The sequence below is a fragment of the Phoca vitulina genome, unplaced genomic scaffold (assembly GCF_004348235.1).
Source record: "Phoca vitulina isolate PV1807 unplaced genomic scaffold, GSC_HSeal_1.0 scaffold76, whole genome shotgun sequence".
NCBI lineage: Eukaryota > Metazoa > Chordata > Mammalia > Carnivora > Phocidae > Phoca > Phoca vitulina.
In genome coordinates, this window is record NW_022589779.1 from 5,681,238 (window position 1) to 5,701,101 (window position 19,864).

General features: G+C 33.8%; 1 protein-coding gene across 1 annotated transcript in view; it reads right to left on the minus strand.

The window, feature by feature from the left end:
* Positions 1–987: 987 nt before the first annotated feature.
* Positions 988–19,864, minus strand: part of ZDHHC17 (zinc finger DHHC-type palmitoyltransferase 17) — a 92,620-nt gene continuing 73,743 nt past the window's right edge. Inside the window, exons 11-17 of the mRNA XM_032393700.1 lie at positions 14,315–14,439; positions 13,166–13,228; positions 10,368–10,461; positions 9,226–9,309; positions 7,656–7,813; positions 6,659–6,753; positions 988–3,892 (exon numbers count right to left, since the gene is read on the minus strand). Of these exons, the coding sequence (XP_032249591.1) occupies positions 3,754–3,892; positions 6,659–6,753; positions 7,656–7,813; positions 9,226–9,309; positions 10,368–10,461; positions 13,166–13,228; positions 14,315–14,439 (758 nt within the window). The 3' untranslated portion in view covers positions 988–3,753. The remainder of the gene's footprint in view (positions 3,893–6,658; positions 6,754–7,655; positions 7,814–9,225; positions 9,310–10,367; positions 10,462–13,165; positions 13,229–14,314; positions 14,440–19,864) is intronic.

The following is a 19,864-nucleotide window of genomic DNA, read 5'->3' on the forward strand; positions in this document are numbered from 1 at the left end:
AAGAAGCTAAGACTTCTTGTCCTGATATGTATCACTTGTTTCCAGTTATCTCTATAAACTCTTAGAACCAAATATCCTTATCATAGGTTAGGTACAATCTACCAACTGGAAAGGGCTAAGGAGGAAGAAAGCACCTGCAATGAAAACTGATGGATTGCTGTAGAATCTGCTTCATTTTTACACTTGTTCAAAATATTGTTACTTGAGTTCTATACAGCTCTGTAGGCATCACTTTAAATATCATAAAATAATTATGAAATGAGTATCAGTCCAATCTGAAAATATTTAATACCACTGGGTTCTCAGTTAAACCGTAACCAATCCTCTGAACAGGCAGGAAAGAGTCCCTTCACAAATTTTGCTTTTTAAATTCCCCAATAAAGAAGTTGTCATGCACAGCTTTTCAAGTAACTGAGATCAATGTTCGATAGGTTTCCTTTTCCAAAATTTCACCACGGTGTCTTTAGACAATACTTATATTTAAAACTTGGAGAGTCATACAATCCCTGAGCATTCTAATTACTCTATGGAATCCAAAATTCTTTTTTTTTTTTTTTTAAGATCTTATTTATTTATTCATAAGAGACAGAGACAGAGAGAGAGAGGCAGAGGGAGAAGCAGGATCCCCGCTGAGCAGGGAACCCGATGGGGGACTCGATCCCAGCATTCTGGGATCATGACCTGAGCCGAAGGCAGACGCTTAACCATCTGAGCCACCCAGGTGCCCTGGAATCCAAAATTCTCAAAGAAAAATTTATTCCTTTTATTTAAAAAGTATTAATTATATACACATACATACACACAGAATTGGATATTTTGAAAGAATGCTACCACCTTTTACTTTTGCTAATTTCTAGTCCTGCCATGTGAATCCTAGTTGACCCAGATAAAAATACACAGAATAATCTTTTCATATCACAGGTACCACTGCCAGTGTTTCATCAATTTCTTGAAGTGAACTGAGCGAAATAACAAACAAGCACACACTTAAGAGTCAATATTTATTCTGATTAATATTTTACAAAATTTTGACAGATTTAATTTATGTAAGGAGAGCTAATTTATTAAACACTTTACAGCTTTTTCTTTCCATAGAGTAACATGGTAAGTAGCAAAATAATACTTGGCACAGTTATAAATAAAGAAAATATAAAATAAAAATACCCATAGCTTAAGTATAATGATGCTGTTTTATGCCTATTAGTATTTCAAACAAACTCCTGGGAACAACAAAAAATATGAAGAAAAAAAAAACCTCCAAAGAAGTAATTCATTGAACATTCAGGGCTGAGAAATAAGTTCCTATTTGCTAAAAGTATCCCATTAAGCTGATATGAACTATTCCCAGAAGGGTCACCTTCATACCAACTTGAGAACCGGGTTAAGCTGGTTCCACACACAAGACTTACAAAATAAGTAAACAGACGGCACAGTGCGCTGCTGCATAGTCGGCTCCCGACCATCCGACCGTCCCTAAGGTACGGATTGCACCGGTACTGTGAGATGGTTAGTACTAAAGCACTGACATTGCTAATATGTTCCATGTACTTAGAGATCTAGAGGATTTTTTCTATTTAACTGAAAGACATCTCTTTTGCACTGAAAAGAATATTGTACCACAAAGAAAGAACATGGTAACAACACTCTCATCCAAACTCTGAGAATACCACCATTGTATTCGACTGTTAATAAAAATGTATTCAATAAAAATTGCAACTGAGTCTTCATGTGAAGTGGCTCAAAATACAAAAAAATTAAAAGAAATTCTAGCCTTTTATAAATAACTTTGAATTTAAAAATTATCTAAAATTTCCCCCAATTAGTAGTCAAAACTAGCAGAGACATTTGTAAAGTTAACCAATTTTTTACATTCTATGACAAAATGGCACAATGCTATTGCCACCCCACACCCATCTCTTCCCTTTTCAAAAATAAAGTACATATGCCAATTTTCTAATATTAAAACACTCAAATACACTAAAGGTAATCTTTTTGATGTGTGACTTATGGTCAAAGAAACTACTATATAAAAATGGTACTTGGAAATACTGAACATCAACTATATACATTTTCACTGCTCCTCTTACTAAGGCAAGGGGCGGGTATACCACTAGATTGCTTTAATACCTTTAATCTGCATTTTACAGAGAATACGAATTTTACCAAGCATCAGACATGCAGTGAACTTGCAGGGTATAATGCCTATTAACAGCAATATTGAACATCACTAGAAGCTCATTAGTTATCTCCCTTTTCTTTTTGGTTGGATAAAATGAAATGAGCAGCTTTAAATACACTAACACATAGAGACACAAAGAGAAAACTATTTGATAAATTATTTATATACAGATACACAATCTTTACACTGGTCTAGGATCTGTCAGCAGTCTGACCACCCTTCTCCCACCCTCCCCCAAGCCCATTCCCTCTCACAGGTTTGCCACAGGTTGCTCGAACCACAGTTTGCTACAGCACTTAAGAGGACTAAACCAAGTCTCACTCTGTAAACAATATTTATGGAAGCAGTGACTAATAGTTCACCGTGAGAGTATGGAAATGCTGCAACAAAAATTGATCAGTGCATCACATTTAACAATAAGAAAATCTTTCTGAAATTGTTTCAGACAGCATTAACAAATTTTAAAACATTCAATACTGGGAAAATTGAAATAATCTTGAGGATTAAATTCTTTCTGATAGGTCACTTTTTAAAAACCAGAATATACCATTAGCTTTTCTTTTATTCACATGTGCTATATGTACAGAGATCATGCTCCATCTTTAGCTAAACTCCATTATTTTGTCTACAATTTATTTTGCAGCTCAGAATTCTAGAAGTATATCCATTTATCTCTATTACTGAGAATTTTGCATTAACTTATTTGTTCTGCCTTGAAATTACCTCAACTCTTAAAAATTGGACTGTTTGCACATCAAATTAAATTCTAATTTAAGCTTTACTGGATAGTATGTGCTAGTATACATTCTATGAGGTGTATCATGCACTTAGTAGGGCTTTTAAGTTTGAACAAAATAACATGACTTACTATACTCATGCAAGTGCTTTATTATCAGACCATAAAACCTCAGAGCAAGGTTACTACAAATTATTTCACTGAACTAGAAATATATCAGCTGATATATTGCAACAGCTGATGGCAATAAAATATTGTTAGCACATATTTTTGTGAACATTATTTTCTTGTGCCCTTGAAGACATATTACAGTAGAACCCTAATAAAACCACATGATTTTTATCACAGTATTTACATGTACATTCTAAAATGTACATAATACTAGCCTGAATCAATTTAAGACAACTCTCTTGGAATTAAATGCAATAGTCATAGTAGATTGCATCATAAAATTTAGCTGTATACCATAAATTTAGTGTTAGCTAGAATCGAACATTTCTGATCAGTATACCATGTCTGTCACCAGAATAAGTTCACTCTTTATTCATGAAAAATGTTATGAGAACAAAACCAAAAAGTTGAGTATGTTGTGAATTCCCACATTAAGAACCATTAAAATTCCTTTTATGATCTTTATTCTTCCCAGAAGTGGCAGTGTGCTCTGTCCATGTTTACTTTTGTTAATAAAAGTGTTGGAAAAAAGACTGTAAAATTCACTGTTAGCCCTACATATAGCATGCTATTGTTCAAAAAATGTGGATTCGAGTGTGAGAGAGACACGGACAGACACAATTTTCAGGCACCACTCAGCAATATGCTTCATAGGATAAAGATGTTGCTACACGAGCTGGTACCCAGATCCTGATATTTGGTCATATTCTATTGTATACTGCCTGGTCCAGTCCACGATAACAGGACGAAAGAGGCCACAGCATCGAAATTCAAAGAAGTCTATAATATTCCTTACACATCCATGGCTAAAACACCCCCCAACAAAAAGAAAAAGAAAAAGTCTATTAGTACAATAATTTAATATATGAATTTAATATAATTTTGGTGTTAAATGTATTTTTTTCTAAACTTAAAAACTCAGCTTACTTGCCAGAAAGAACCTGTTTATAACTCTATAAAATATATATGCATTCGTGTTTCTTCACAGCTCTGCCAACACTAATTTTTCTTCTCTCTTTTGCTAATTTAATGGGTTACACAATGATATTTTAAAGTTATTCAAATCTGCATTTCTTTCATTCCTGTGTCATATGTAATTTTTGATAAAACCTTTCCTTGATGGGTGGCTCTTTGGCAAGGAGACAAACTACATCCAAAATTGAGAAAGTAAAACAAAATAATTATAAATAGCATGAAGCTGGCAATGTATCTAAAAGTAACAATTTAAGAAAAGGTATGTCAAGGATAAGTTCAGGGAATTTTAGGACTTCAAGAACATCTCTGGAAAAGCAGTCACAGTTTTACATTTTATATAATAACTGTGCCTATGGGAGAATTCTCAAAATTACCCAACTGACTCCTTTATTTTTGCTTTTATTTAAAAGTTTGTATGCTTTCCAGAAGCATGCAAATAACTAATAGCATTACAAAAGCTTGAAGGTAGTAGGCAAGTAGCTTGAGTAAAACTCAAAAGTTTTAAATATTTCATTATTTCATTAGGAAGCTACTACTCAGCATCAAACAAAATGTAAGATTAAATATATATATTTAAAATATGAATGAATAGGACAATCTCTTCAATAAAAGGTGTTGGGAAAACTGGGCAGCCAAGTGCAAGAAAATGAAACTGGACCACTATTCTACACCACACACAAAAATTAATTCAAAATGGATTCAAGACTTGAATGCAAGATTCAAAACCACAGAGCTGTTAGAAGAAAACCTGTGGTAAGCTCCTTGACAGGGGTCCTGGCGGTGAAATTTTTAATATGACACCAAAAGCAAAGGCAACAAATGCAAAATAAACAAGTCAGACTATATCAAAATAGAAAGCTTCTGTACAGAAACCATCAACAAAATGAAAAGGCAGCCTACTGAATGGGAAAGAATTTGTGCAGATCATATATCCAATAAGGGATTAATATCCAAAATATATAAAGAACTCATACAACTCAAAAAAACTCAATTAGACAATGGGCAGAAGATTTGAATAGACATTTTTCCAAAGATATACAGATGGCCAACAGATACATGAAAAGATGCTCAATATCACTAATCTTCAAGGAAATGCAAATCAAACTCAAAATGAGATAGCACCTCATACCTGTTAGAATGGCTATTATCAAAAAGACAAAAAATAACAGGTGTTGGTGAGGATGTGGAGAAAAGGGAACCTTGTGCACTACTGGTGGGAGGGTAAACTGGTGCAGCCACTAGGAAAACAGTAAGAAGTCCTCAAAAAAATTAAAGATGGTACTACAGTATCATCCAGCAATTCCAATTCTAGGTATTTATCCAAAAAAAAAAAAAAAACGCTCAAAAAATAAAAAAAGGAACAAACAGAAAAACGCACTCTAACTCGAAAAGATACATGCACTGCACGTTCACTTCAGCATTATTTACAACAGCCAAGACATGGAAACAACCTAAGCGTCCATCAATGGATCAATGGGTAAAGAAAATGTGGTATGTATGTGTATGTGTACACACATACACACACACGAACACACAGAGAGAGACTACTACTCAGCCATAAAAAAGGAAATCTTGTCATTTGTTACAACAGGGATCAACTTTGAGGGCATTATGCTAAGTGAAATAAATTAGAAAGATAAAGACAAAAACCATATAATCTAACTTATATATGGAATCTTAACAAAGAAGCAAAACCAAACTCATAGACACAGAGAATAGATTGGTGGTTGCCAGAGGCTGAGGGTCGGGTGTGGGTGAAATGGGTGAAGGGAGTCAAAAAGTACAAGCTTATAAAATTAATAAGTCATGGGGATATAATGAACAGCACTGTGACTATTATTAGTACTACTCTGTTGCATACTTGAAAACTGCCAAGACACATCTTAAAAGTTCTCATCACAAGAAAAAAAAATTCTTTGACTATGGTTGGTGACAAATGTTAATCAGATTTATCATGTGGGTCATTTTGCAATATACACAAATACCGAATCATTATGCTGTACATCTGAAATTAATATAATGTTGTATGTCAATTATACCTCAATTTAAAAAAGGAAAAATAAATCCGTGTTTGGAAATTTTTGTGTCATGCAGAGGGCAAATAAAATAATTCGAACTGAAAAGTAGCTGCCCTAGAGTCTAGAAAATTTCCCTAAATATGAATTTCAATTGACTGTATTTTTAAAATCATATTTTAATTCTGTGGATACATTCATTTATCAACAAAAATTTGTAGAAACTTATGGCAATATTAAAGCTGTATTGTTAATATATAATAATACATGTTTACACTAAATGTTAGTAGGTCAATAGAGTTTGGATTGTGCAACTAAGAAAAAAGAATGTCATAAATTTATATATAGTTAATGTGATGAATTTTAAAGTTATAGTAAACTAACCAATGCTATGTCTGGCAGAAATCTTAGAATTCAGTAGGATTTATAAGCTATTTTACATTATTGCTAAGCAAAAGAAATATTCCCTGTTTCATATCCTATTGACATACTTAAAGATGGTATTTCTCTTTGATGTATTCACTAGATATTTGCTAAGTTATATGCCAAAATAAAATACTAAATTTATAAACATGTACGTACTTGAATGGGCTTTCAATAGATGTTGTTGTGACTTTAAAGTGCTTGTATCTTCTGGCATTCATTCTTTCATTTGTAGTAATACCTAAACATGATATCTAAAAGGTAAGAGAAAGCAAACCATTAACTCTCTCTGATGTAAAATAAGTATTAATGTAAAGTAAGTTAATTCTCAAGAGGACCAGGATGGAGAAAAAAATGATGAAGTTTGTTTTTGCTTTTCCATTAGGAGATCATCAAGCTAGTTTACATGATATCACTTTGAACTCTTGTGAAAAGTAGCCAGTTAAACAGGACAAATGTTTAAAAAACAGGTTATCTGGCATTGTGCATGGGGAGAGATGGACATTATGTACACAGACCACCTCTCCATCAGCCCCTTAAAAATTGAGCTTTTAAAAAAATCCTTAATTAAAAAAAGGTTCCTGAATAAATACTGATATTTGTAGGTAATAAAACATTACTAATAAACACAAAACTAATGGCATCATCGATCTAAGCTCACACCTATATCCAACTAGATATATCTGAATCAGAAACAACAGAAATAAGTTCTGTCAAAAGTAGTACTGAAAATTCAGGGGTGCCTGGGTGGCTCAGTCAGTTAAATGTCTGCCTTCGGCTCAGGTCATGAGCTCAGGATCCTGGGATCGAGCCCCACATGGGGCGGGGAGCCCGCTTCTCCTTCTCCCTCTCCCCCCTGCTTGTGCTCTCTGTCAAATAAAATTTTAAAAGAAAAAAAGAAAATTCATAATGTAAGAACAAAGTTCATATCAAAATGAGAGGAGGAAGGGAAGTGGGAGGTAGAAATGAAAAAAAGAAAGGAAGAGTAAAGGAAACATAAAGAAAGAATAAAGGAAGAGTAAGTAAATTGAAAATTTTAATCCTTGAAAAGCAGAAGTGGTTAGAAACAGAATGCATGATTATCTCTTCACAAGGAATGAAGTGCTACGAGGCTTCAGTTAGCGCCCTGAAGAACCGATCCTGTACCTGAACTTACCTGGTACATCTGACACATGAGTAACACAGCCACCCACATGAAATGAAAAACACTGTTCAGAAACATCCAAAACATCCAAGGTGAACATGTAGCAATTTGAGTAATATATGTCCAAAATCCATCCTTGGTGTAAGTGGTCTCACAGTGGAGTCCCCAGTCTAAAACGAGAACAGAAGGTTCACATTTACTCAGTAATCATCCAACCACTTCACAAAGGCATCTGCAGCAGGCACCACTTAGAAGCCATGATCCAAAAGTCTACATTTAGCCAATGACTTTGAATGCAAATTTTTTATACTCTTAAATAACCCCATAATTAGTGAAAAATTAGTATATAATTAGTGAAAAAACACAGCAAAGACAGAAATGGAAAAAGCACCAGCCAATCTTAAAAAAAATACTACTGTACTTTAACAATACACAGTTTTTATCTGGATTGGTCTTGCATACATACGATAGTTAACATTACCTCTATACAATATAATATATGTATATAAGTGAAAATTTTTGGGGTGGTGGGTACGTATAACACAACAAGATCACCTTGGTGAGGGAGGGCTTTTTCCAAAACAAAAATCTCTTCTTTTAGAGCTGCTGCCATAAAAAACTGTTGTTAGTGGGAACTACAGTTGTTAGCGGGAACTACAGTTGTTAGCGAGAACTTCGGCTGTTAGCGGGAACTACGGCTGTTAGCGGGAACTTCAGCTGTTAGCGGGAACTTCGGCTGTTAGTGGGAACTACAGCTGTTAGCGGGAACTACTGTTGTTAGCAGGCCCATGTTCTCCCTCAGGTTTGTTGGGCCAGAAACTAACTCAAGATCTTTGACCAAATCTTTCTCTCTCTTAATCTGTATTTGAGAAAGTAGCCTTTTTCATCAGGGCAATAACAGACATTATTTTTAATATGTCTGAAAACAGGAGGACTAGGAAATCATCCTTCCACAACTTATTTTTAAGCCAGGATTTAATACATATTTATGCTAAGTACCACCAAGCCCTGAAGCATAGTAACTAATACCTTCATTTAAACTCTTCATGAGAATCACGTTCTCAATGCAATAAAAACCCATCATTGCCCTTATACCCATATGATCAAGTGAATGACAACTTATTCCTAAAAACGTATCTTCTAACACCTTTTAATATTCTCTAATAGGCAATAATTACACCTTACTTTTTGAAATATTTCAAGTTCTGTGCGAAGTTAACTGCATTTTCCCAGCTGTTTGATACTAAAGAGCAACTAGCATCGTCACAAAATCTGTAAGCTACTAGAGTAAAGCAAGCATGTGATGTGAAAAATGTTGGTGTATTTTACCCAGAAGCATTTCAAAGCCTATTAAACCATCAAAGGACACACATATTAAAACACAGCTAACTGATAATTCTGTTGCTTATACTGTATGTTGAACACATTTATAGTTCTACATCTGTTCTTTTCTTTATGCTTCATTGCAATAAGGTGCCCCAAACCATAATTTTTAGTTTTGTCATTATCATATTTTGTTAATATGGTAAGCTAAAGTACACAAACATTTGTTTTAAGAAAGTAAAAAGCTAACTGTACTCACAAGAAATACAACCATAAATCATCCAGCAGATCATAAAAAGCAAGAAGAATAGGTAGCCCATAAAGTATCTATGGTTGCCTGCACCTAAAGAACAACACAGAAGCAATTTTTTCAGCTAAGAAAAAACAACTGGAAATGCGCCTTTTGGGGATGGGGGTAAAGGAATGCCATGAATGACACAATTTGGACAATAATGATATACATTATTTATTTTACAAAATGTTCTTCAGGAAAATAAATGTTTTAATAAAAGTCTTAAAATAAGGGCGCCTGGGTGGCTCAGTCAGTTAAGCTTCTGCCTTCGGCTCAGATCATGATCTCAGGGTCCTGGAATTGAGTCCCACATCGGGCTCCCTGCTTCTCCCTCTCCCCGCCCCCACTTGTGCTCTCTCTCTCTCTCAAATAAAAAAATCTTTTTAAAAAGAAGTCTTAAAATAAGAATGTTTATAATTACAAAGATGTGATGACTGCATGACATTGATTCTGAAGTTAAGTCCCAATGAACCAAATGAATCACAACTTTTGAGTTTTAACCTACTGTTTGCTTTGTGAGGTTTAAAATAACCTATTTTATCTTTACTTTTATAAACTTTATAATCCAACTTTTTAAAGGCTTCTCCCCAACGGTCATGCAATCTCTGCAATGTTTCCCTGTTGTCACCTCATAAAAACCCAGGGCCATCTCTCAGACCACTTAGTTCACCTCCTCAGACCACATCACTCTTGAACACTGAGGTATATAGTTTTTATCTGTCGTTCCTCTCTGCTTCTGTACACAACATCCTTCCAAATATTTTTACTGCCTTAACTTTTTCCACTTTAACTAAAAAGCAATACTGTCTCTGCATCCTTATCGATTCCACTATTATCCAATAAAGAAAATAGGAAAGAATAGGCACCAGAAAGAATTGATAGAGAAGTATCAATCTTTTCTAGACACTGATTTTATAACTTTTCCCCCCCCTTTCTCACAACTGAGTTGCTGTTTGTCAACCAGAAGATTAACTGGGGGGCAGAGGGGAGCAGGGCTATAGTAGAGTGTAGGAATGAAGTTTCTACCATCTACTTTAATACTGTACTTCATTAGTTATCTAGAATAACTTAAATGAACAATGCACTTAGAAATTATTAATAAAACTTACCTACACAGTTACCCACCCATGGGCAATGATGATCAAATTTTGCTATGCAGCGGTTGCACACACCACAATGTTTGGACCTCACTGGTTTCCGTATCTGTTAACAAGCATTTTAAAAGATTATGAAAGGCACTACACTGAAGAAAGGAAAGCTGAACACTGATTTTCTCAAAATACAATTATGAAGAAAACAAAACTGTATTTCCAGAGGCATAAAATAAAACAAAAACCACTACTGTTTTGTTAAATGAGATTTTAACTGCAACAAAAAAGATAAAAAGGATAAGGCTACTGTGGAATATAAACGCCTAAGAGTGGGGTAGAACCATCACTTTAAAAAAATAATTAAGACTCAAAGACCAATTTGCTGTTATGATGAATGGTACTATATTTAATTCACATCCCTCAAGTTTCTGAATAATAAAAACATCACTCTCCAGACTTCTAAATGAAAAGTTACTGTGATTAATGGTCATGATACTGGTTCTTGTTTAACGAAATGAAATTGTTCCTTAGTAAAAGGAAGGCCAAATTAGAAGTGAATAAAAGCAGCTTTTAAAATTCAAAATCATTAATAAAATGTCTTCCCAAAGTTAACAAATCCAACAAAAACCAGTAAGTGTACACACACCTTTCTTTTTCAGTGGCTCCTGAAATCTCAGATTAAGGTACAACATCTCTGCTGAACTTCATGACCCATCTAAGAAAGTACACCATGCTTAGCAAATTTAGGTAGTCCCTATTACTTCAAAAACATAAAATATATTCATTATTCAGCTCCTGACAGGCAATAAAGAATTCATGTTTATGATGCCTTACTGTTTTAGGTGTTGTGAAATGTTTCACTCTATATTACTCTGAATCAGCCAAGTGAATAAAGAACTCATTATTGATCTTTGAAGGGCTGCTAGTCCTAATGCTGGATACATGACAAGAGCTAGTTATTAACCCATGCCAGAAACAAAATTTATAACATCCTTCATTGGTGTTTCAGAAAAGCATTGCCATTTCTCCACCAGTTTGCGTAAGGTTATGTATCATTCTGAGGCACTAAGAAGCAGCACAGGTTGACTATGCAGTCCTTACATGTACTAAAATGATCTGTGGGCTCTTTATAAAGGGTCACTTATTCTTTACCACAGATATGAAACTACATCTATTTAGGAGAAAGAAGACGGATGTATTAAACAAATTTTATCCCCACTTCCAACCCTCAGCTGTACTTGCCCTTTGGGCAATACTTGTCAGTGAATTCTAAACAAAGACTGACACAAGGCTCCTGAACATGATAGGCTCCTCGGTTCACTTACAGAGTAATTCATTTTTAGGAAATTCTGATTTACATGTGGCTTCTTAGGGACCTGTCTTTTTATCAAAGGAAAGGATACCCATATAATGACAAATACCTCTGCCAATTTGAATTTTTTTATAATTGGATATGCTCTTTTCTTTACAACACCAAATTATCTATCCAGAAGTACACGGCTTACAATAATATAATAAAACATTTATGCTAGAATGATAAAAAGTCTTGTTCTTGCCATCGGATATTTATTTAACAATGAAACCATACTGAGTGACTCTATAAAGAATTTGTTTGCCACATGGCAAACATATCAGCAATGCATACTTGGCTTTGTGGAATGGAGTAATATGTCCAGAGAACAGGAGAATATAAAAATGTTCTGAACATTAAGGTGCCAGTCCTGTAAATTAACCATTGTAAAGCACAGAAACAAAAACCTTTTTAAAGAATGCTTGAAAATTCAAAAGAATCTAGTCAGCACCTTAAAGTTGCTACCAAAAGTAAAGCACTATACATTTTGAGTATTCAAAATTGTAACTGTTTGGTTAAGGAATGGAATGTTAGGTGGAACAACTTAAAGAATCTGTAGAGTTAGAGCTCCATTTCAAAGACTTATTCCAGGATCCCAAACTAAGTCAATTCTCTTGTTGTTATTGACATGTTAAGACATTAGTTCAGTGACAGTGTGTAACTTAAAAGTATAAAAGGACATTTAGTTTCATGGATGATTTAGGGATTATTTCCATTTCCATGTAGGAAAACATGGTTTAACACTGTGGCAACCTATATATTTTTTCAAGAATTATAAAAATTAGCAGAAAATAATTAAAACACAAAACAGTATTATTCTGTAGAAATTTGATACCTATAATAACACAAATAATGTATTACTATACCTGATTCCATAAGTAAATGCTATTTAATTTCATTTATATCTTTATGTCCTGAAGATGACAACTTTTAATATCAATGATAAAATAGTGCTCAAAGTTCCATAAATCCTCTAAGACAAAGAGATAACTACTCAAACCAAACCATTTTAGAGGCCATGCTGTCTTAAGTTAGCTAACAGATTTTCCCAATGTGACCTCTAAATATAAGAATAAATTTTTTCTTAAGATACCTAGGAAAACAATATTAGGGAAGCATAATAAACCTTTGATTTTTTAATATTTTATTACTTAGTTTTTTCTTTGTTGAGTTATATTAAAAAAGAAAAACAGATTAAGGATGAATACGAATGAATGGTACCTTGAATCAGAAGTACAGTCAAGGTCTACCATCGGGGGGAACAAGCACATTGGGAGGAGACATCTTTTTACCATCTTTCTCCTTACACTATGATCTAAAAGGAATGTCGCCACGGAAGGGGGGAGGGAGTGGGGAGGGCACGAAATGTGCTCAGCAGAAGAAACTGTTCTGTTCCCCACCCCTTCTATGCTATGCCATTGCTATGCGAAGAGGAGAGAGGGAAGAATAAAGAAAAAAATACTACCAAACAGGTACTGCAGAATATACTGAGGTCCAGACTTCCTGTCTCTGCAAGTTCAACTATTGTCTGTGAATTAAAAAAATATATATATATTTTATTCAAAACTCAACAATATTCACCAACTATAGTGCCATCAATATGAATCAATAAACATGATGTTCATTTTTAATTAACCAATGCTTTCTGCTCAGAATAAAATCTTTTATTTATTTACTTTTGCTATTATATTATAATATGAATATAGAAATTTTATTTCTTGGGTATATGAAAATGCAACTCTAAACTTAGGGGAATACTCCTCTGAGAATAAAACTAAGTTACCTACCCTAAGAACTGGTCTGTATAGGTTTTGATGACTAAGACATGAAAATAAACTTAAGTTCAGTAAAGAACTTAATCTTCAGAACTGGATTATGACTAAGAAAACCTAGCAAACCAATTAGCAGTAATGTCTGAAGAATACTGTAAACATAAGGATAGCAATCTCTATGCGGGCTAGAAAAGGGGGGATTAGACCCTAAGAACTTGCTACTGTTTTAGTTTATTGTGGACAGAAATAATTCATCAGGATTTGTTTTGTTTTCAGAGAAGATAAAATAGCTCTTAACATAGTTTAACTGCCTCCAGTCTAATCTAATTCTCTACTTCTAGGACACCTTCGGATTGTAAATTTGGTTTCCTAAAGTACCTGGGCTTTAGATAAGGGATGCCCTGGATTTTACATATATATACACACACACATATATTTGTTATTGAACACACACATAAATATACATATGTTATTGAAACATAGTATCTGAACTATCAACCAGTTTACTGACCTTCTAGTTACACAGTCATTTAATAAACATTTACTGAATTCATATTATCTGCTGAGGGTTTTCAGAGATGTTTAAAATGCTGTACTCATCCCTCAAAGCAGTCACAATTCTTATACAGGAGAGAAACATGAAATTTTAAAATGTCATGAAAGTGTAAGGATAGGCATTCAGGAGTACCAAGGGTGAGCAACAACTATGCAGAATCTCAATTTGGTTTGAAACTTCTTTATGTTCTAAAAGATAGTTTCTTTCTTTGTACTCTAATATCTGGTATAAATACTGATAATTTGGCAATTAAACACATACGACTAGTTAGATTCTATCTTGCTACCTTTTTCTTTTGTTCTTCTGTAGCTTTAATAATCCCTGGATCTGATTTCCAAGATTTTCCAAAATTGTAGAAAAGTGCAACACTATTGGCAAGGAATGGAAGATGGATAAATAAAAAGTTGAGATGTGCCTGAAGTTAAGGAATCTAAAGAAGCAATGATAAATGAGTTACTATCATAGTTAAACTTATAATCTGTAAAATTTTACCACACACAAACACACACACATACACACAGGGAACACCAACCAAGAAAAAAATACAAGTTGATTTATCTATTATTACATCAAAATAAATATGCTTCTAAATTATATTCATAACTGAATATAAAAAGTAAAAATGTGATTTCTTTACAAACTTTAAATCATGTAGGATAAGCTTTCTGACACTTTAAAAAAGTCAATAATGCATTAAAAATTCAGTGAATACATTATTTTTAAATGATCATTATTTCTCCTGATCAAAAATGAAGGGACTTCTCATGTTCAAAGTTATTAACATATTACTTTATCTATATGCATTAAAGTCTTTATATTAATCTACCACTTAACATATCATACCCAGGTATTTAAAAGACTGCTTTTAAATTCTCTCCATTGCCTTTCTGAATACATTCAAATTGACCCTAATTTTAGAAAAGTATTCATAAACTTGCTCTAAACAGAAGTTTCTATGTTTACATTTTTTCTACCTAATGAAGATATAAGAAATGTACTAGGCTTTATAAATATAAATGAGGAATCAAAAACTACTTAACACTAAGAAAAATAATGTTGCTAGAGCAACACATTTCTGAGGCACAAAATATCTGAAATACTCAAATACTATTTTCAAGATTTTATGCAGGTACAAGTATCAACAGCTAAAAATCTCTTGAGAATAAAGCTGGGTAAATGTACATGCAAAGAATACTGAACTCTGGTATTTTTCAGGAGCAGGACCTTTATACACTGTAAGTTTCAAAAGGTGCTAACATGTAAATAGCTCAGGCTCTTAAAGCCTGGATTAAATTTGCAAGAGGGCTAAACAGCAGCTCAAGAAATGACTACAGATTTAAAAGGGATAGGATATTCAAGAATTAAATATCAGATGAACTTACAGAATTTCTTTGCTTGATCTTTAAAGGTAAAGAGATTAGATATCTCTAAATGGTAGTTTGAACTTAGCTTTAGTAATAGGTCACACCAGTTAATTTTTTAAATTTACAAACAAAAATTTACAAACTCTCCACAAATGGCATGGTTGTTTTTTGTAAAGGTTTAAAACAACCATTTTTTCCCCTATAAAATCAGAAAATACTAAAAAGTATAAAGGCAAAAACACCTCCACAACCCAGGGACAATTCCTTTTATACTTGGTATTCTGCATTTTTAATAATTGAGATCATAGTGTTTTTATGAACATCAGTAAAACAACACCTATTAATCAACTATATGCCATTTAATCTGCACAAAAACTCTATCCCCATGTTACAGATGACAAACCTGAGACAGAAGTTAACTAAGTAGCCCAAAGTTGCAGACTAAATTAAAGGTAGAGCAGGTATTAAAATCCAGGCTCTTTTTACCTGTGCTATTCTGCCTCTCCAACGCACTCAGCAGAAGATACTGGGTCCTTAGATATTATGAGAACAATATCTTTGGGTATGACCATACTTAAGGCTTGATGTATATTTTTATACTGTCAGATTATTTCCAGAAAGATACACCAACTTAAAATTCCACTAACATCACATACTGCTTGACTACTACATTTTCATCAGCTTTGAGCAAAGAAAAGAGTTGTCAATTTTAGAAGCAAAAGAAACCTTATTTTATTGTCTTAATTTGTATTTGTTTTTATGTTTAAATAGTCCTCCAATTAGATAAAGAAGTATGTGTCATCAATGTTTTCATTTAAATGTTTATGGAATCCTTTTTTACATTTAACTCTTTAATCTACTTGGATGTTATTTTGATGCTTGCTGTGAACTGCAGCTCTAACTTACCATAATACCCAACAAAACAAAACAAAAATAGCAAATCAAATGAATCAACTGTCTGCAAAATACCAGCAACAACTTCAGAAAGGGGACAAGCCACACTATACCATAAAGTTCAACTGGAGGTCAAGAAAAGACAACTCTGGTAAGGCAAGCTGCCTGGGGTAGTTCTTAATCCCACCTCCACTTGTATAAACAGTATGGAAAATGCAGATGAGAAGATAAAGTCAGAATTCTCATCAGTCCCACCTGGCCCTCTGCTGTGGACTGAATCATGTCCCACTCCCTAACCCCCCCACCCAAATTCATATGAAGCTCTAACCTCTAATGTGACTATTTCTGGAAATAGAGTCTCTAGGTGGTAATTAAGGTTAAATGAGGTCATAAGGGTAGGACCCTAATCCAACAGGATTGTGACTGTGTAAGATTTAAGAGGAAGAAAGAAATCTCACTCTCTCCCCCTGCTATGTGGGATACAGGGAGGAGGTGGCTGTAGGCCAGGAAAAGAATCCTCACCTGAATGTTATCATGCTGGCATCCTTATCCAGAACTGTGAGATAATCAATTTCTTTGTGTAAGCTAACCAGTCTATGTTACTTAGTAATGGCAAAGATCTAAACATCAAATTGTTCTTCAACTTAAATAGAATTTCAGTCAAAATTGCATTAGGCTTTTCATGGAACCTAAAAAGCTGATTCTAAAAAATCTGAACAGAAGAACAAAGTGCCAAAAAAGCTAAAATATTCCTGAGAAACAAAGAAGCTGGAAAACTTGGCCTACCAGATATCATGATTTAAGACTAAAGCTTTAGTGGGGAGGTGGGGCGGGGGGGGGAGGGGAGGATGGGTGAAATAGGAGAAAGGGATCAAGAGTACACTTATGATAAGCACTGTGTAATATATAGAATTATTGAATCATATTGTACACCTACAACTGATGTAACACTGTATGTTATCTGTACTAGAAGAAAAGGAGGAAGGGGAGGAAGGAAGTTAGGAAATTAAGAAGTTAGGAAGGAAGGACGCAAGGAAGGAAGGAGAAAGCTACAGTAATAAAATAGTACTGACACAGCAGAGATCAATAAACTGAATAGAGTACAGGAAAACTGATAAATATCAAGGTTGATACTGCAACTGAGTGAGGAAAGGGTATGCTGGAGTAATGAGTTCCCTAATAAGCAAAAAAGAAGATAGACAAGCCCACCCGCAAATCATTCATTATACACAGTACTCAAATACGCATGAATTAAGAAATAAATTAGAGATTATCTTTAATGACTTCAGAAACACCTGCATGTGCACATGCACACACACACACACACAAATGATATACAAGAATATTTACAGCAATACTTTCAGAATTCACAGAAGTAGTGACTGGATACCTGAAGACAGGTATTAAAAAGCTTAGAGAATATTATAAGAAAACTAGAAAAGATACAAAAAAAACAAAACAAAAAAAAACCTGAAGAAGCCCTAACAGTAAACGGCAGGAAAAAATGCTTAAGAGGAAAATGTATAGGAGAAGATGGTGAAAATGATAATTTAGCAATGTCTTCATTTTTATATACATAATCATCCCAGCTTCCAGAAGTTCTTTATATCCATCTTTAGTTTAAGCTTAATTCAACTTAAAACCTGACTAAAAACTAGTTTATTTTTAGACATAAAATTTCTAATAGCCTAACATCAATATTTTTTCACTTATTACATCTTAAGTATAAGCCCACATTAAGTCTTAGAAAAGCATTGTATTGGCTATTTTATCCCATACTACACATAGCTAATTGATAACAACTATTCCCCATTCAGGATGGATACTCAGGTTGTTTCCACTTTTTCCCTACTATAAATAGTACTATGGCAAACAACTTCGTAAATAAATTTTAGATCTTATCTCTGATGATTTATTTATGAATGACTCGGGGTATTTTTAAAGCTTTTTCTACATGTTGCTTTTCAGGAAGGTTTAAAAACTTAAAATTATGTTCAGAGTATAAAATTAGACATTTGAAGATACACTGTTATTCAGATCAAAAAGCTGGGCAAGACTCTTGATAATTACCTATCTATGTGACTTTGGGCAAGACATACAACTTCTCTGAACCTCAACGCTTCCATCAGTTAGAAAACAGGATTAGGATTTATGTGGTTTGTTTTTCTAATCTCAAAGAATTGCTTTGAGAACCAAGTCAAACAACAGATCTGAAAGAACTATAAACCAAAAAGCACTGAATAAATGTAAGGTATATACGAGATGATAATTATTTAATGAACAGTAGAAAAGAATAAGAACTTACTTGTTAGGACAAATAATTTATATCAATATAAAATTCATTACACCACAAAACACTTAAGTTGGGTATCCTATTATGAGAAACTAAAATGAAGTTTATACCGTTGATCCTCATGCCTACTTGCTAAAATTTATTTGTAACCCCAAAATCAATACTCACGGTGCTTTTACAGTCATCCATGGATATATGCAAAGTAGCAAAAACTATGAGTCACCCTATGTACACAATGCCAGCCGAACTGAACAAGGCAACAGTCAGCCTACTTGTCCTAGCTCTCATACTGTAAACAAGTATCTTTTCATGGTCTATTCTGTGTCACACGTTTTGCCTATTTGTGCTTTTTGTTGGCAATTTTGCTATTTAAAATGGTCTCCTAGGGTAGTGCTGAAGTGTTATCTTAATGTTCCTAAACACAAGAGGGCTGTGATGTGCCTTACAGAGAAAATAGGTGTGTTAGATACGCTTTGTTCAGGCACGGGTTATAATGCAAGCTGGCTTTGAGTTCAATGTCAATCAATCAATGATAAATATTAAATCTGATATTTATACAGAAACACATAGAAAACCAAGGTTATGTACTGATTGGCTGACAAAAATGTTATGACCAGAGGTTTGCATTTCTTTTTCTCCTAGGAGCAACAGGTTTAGTATTTGCTAATTCAATGTTTGCAGCAACTTCATAGAACATAATTACCACATATAATGAAAATTGACTGTAACTCTATTTTTCACAACTGGTCTAATCAGTTTTAATTACATACGTAGTCGTGAGTTGCATGAGGAAAGTGGTAGAATCAACAGCAAAGAGGATGAGGTCAACAAGTGAGACAGTCCCTGACAAGAGCTGCCATTTTTAACTCCATTATCTTAATCATTATCTTATATCATGAACCTTATGACTCTTTCCTGTCTAACATCCTTTGTGCTTCCATTATAAATTATTCTGGGCTCTTTCTGTTCCCTTCCTATATAGGTTTCCTGAGCTCTTATCTCTGGCCTCAAAGTTTAATACTGAAAAACAAAAAAATATAGCTCTAAAATCACATACGGCATAGAGATCTGGTTCTTTTATAACATAGAAAAGTGTAAAGCTTTTTTTTATTATCAGAATTTAAAGTTATTTGTGATTTCATTCCACATTCCATGAGCAGCATACACACATACGAATAAAAGAAATCGTAAATGCACACTTAAAGCCTATGTGGACACAATGATCCAAAAAGTCATGCATAAGATAGTAACACACACTTATTTAACATTTTTTACATGTCAGGTG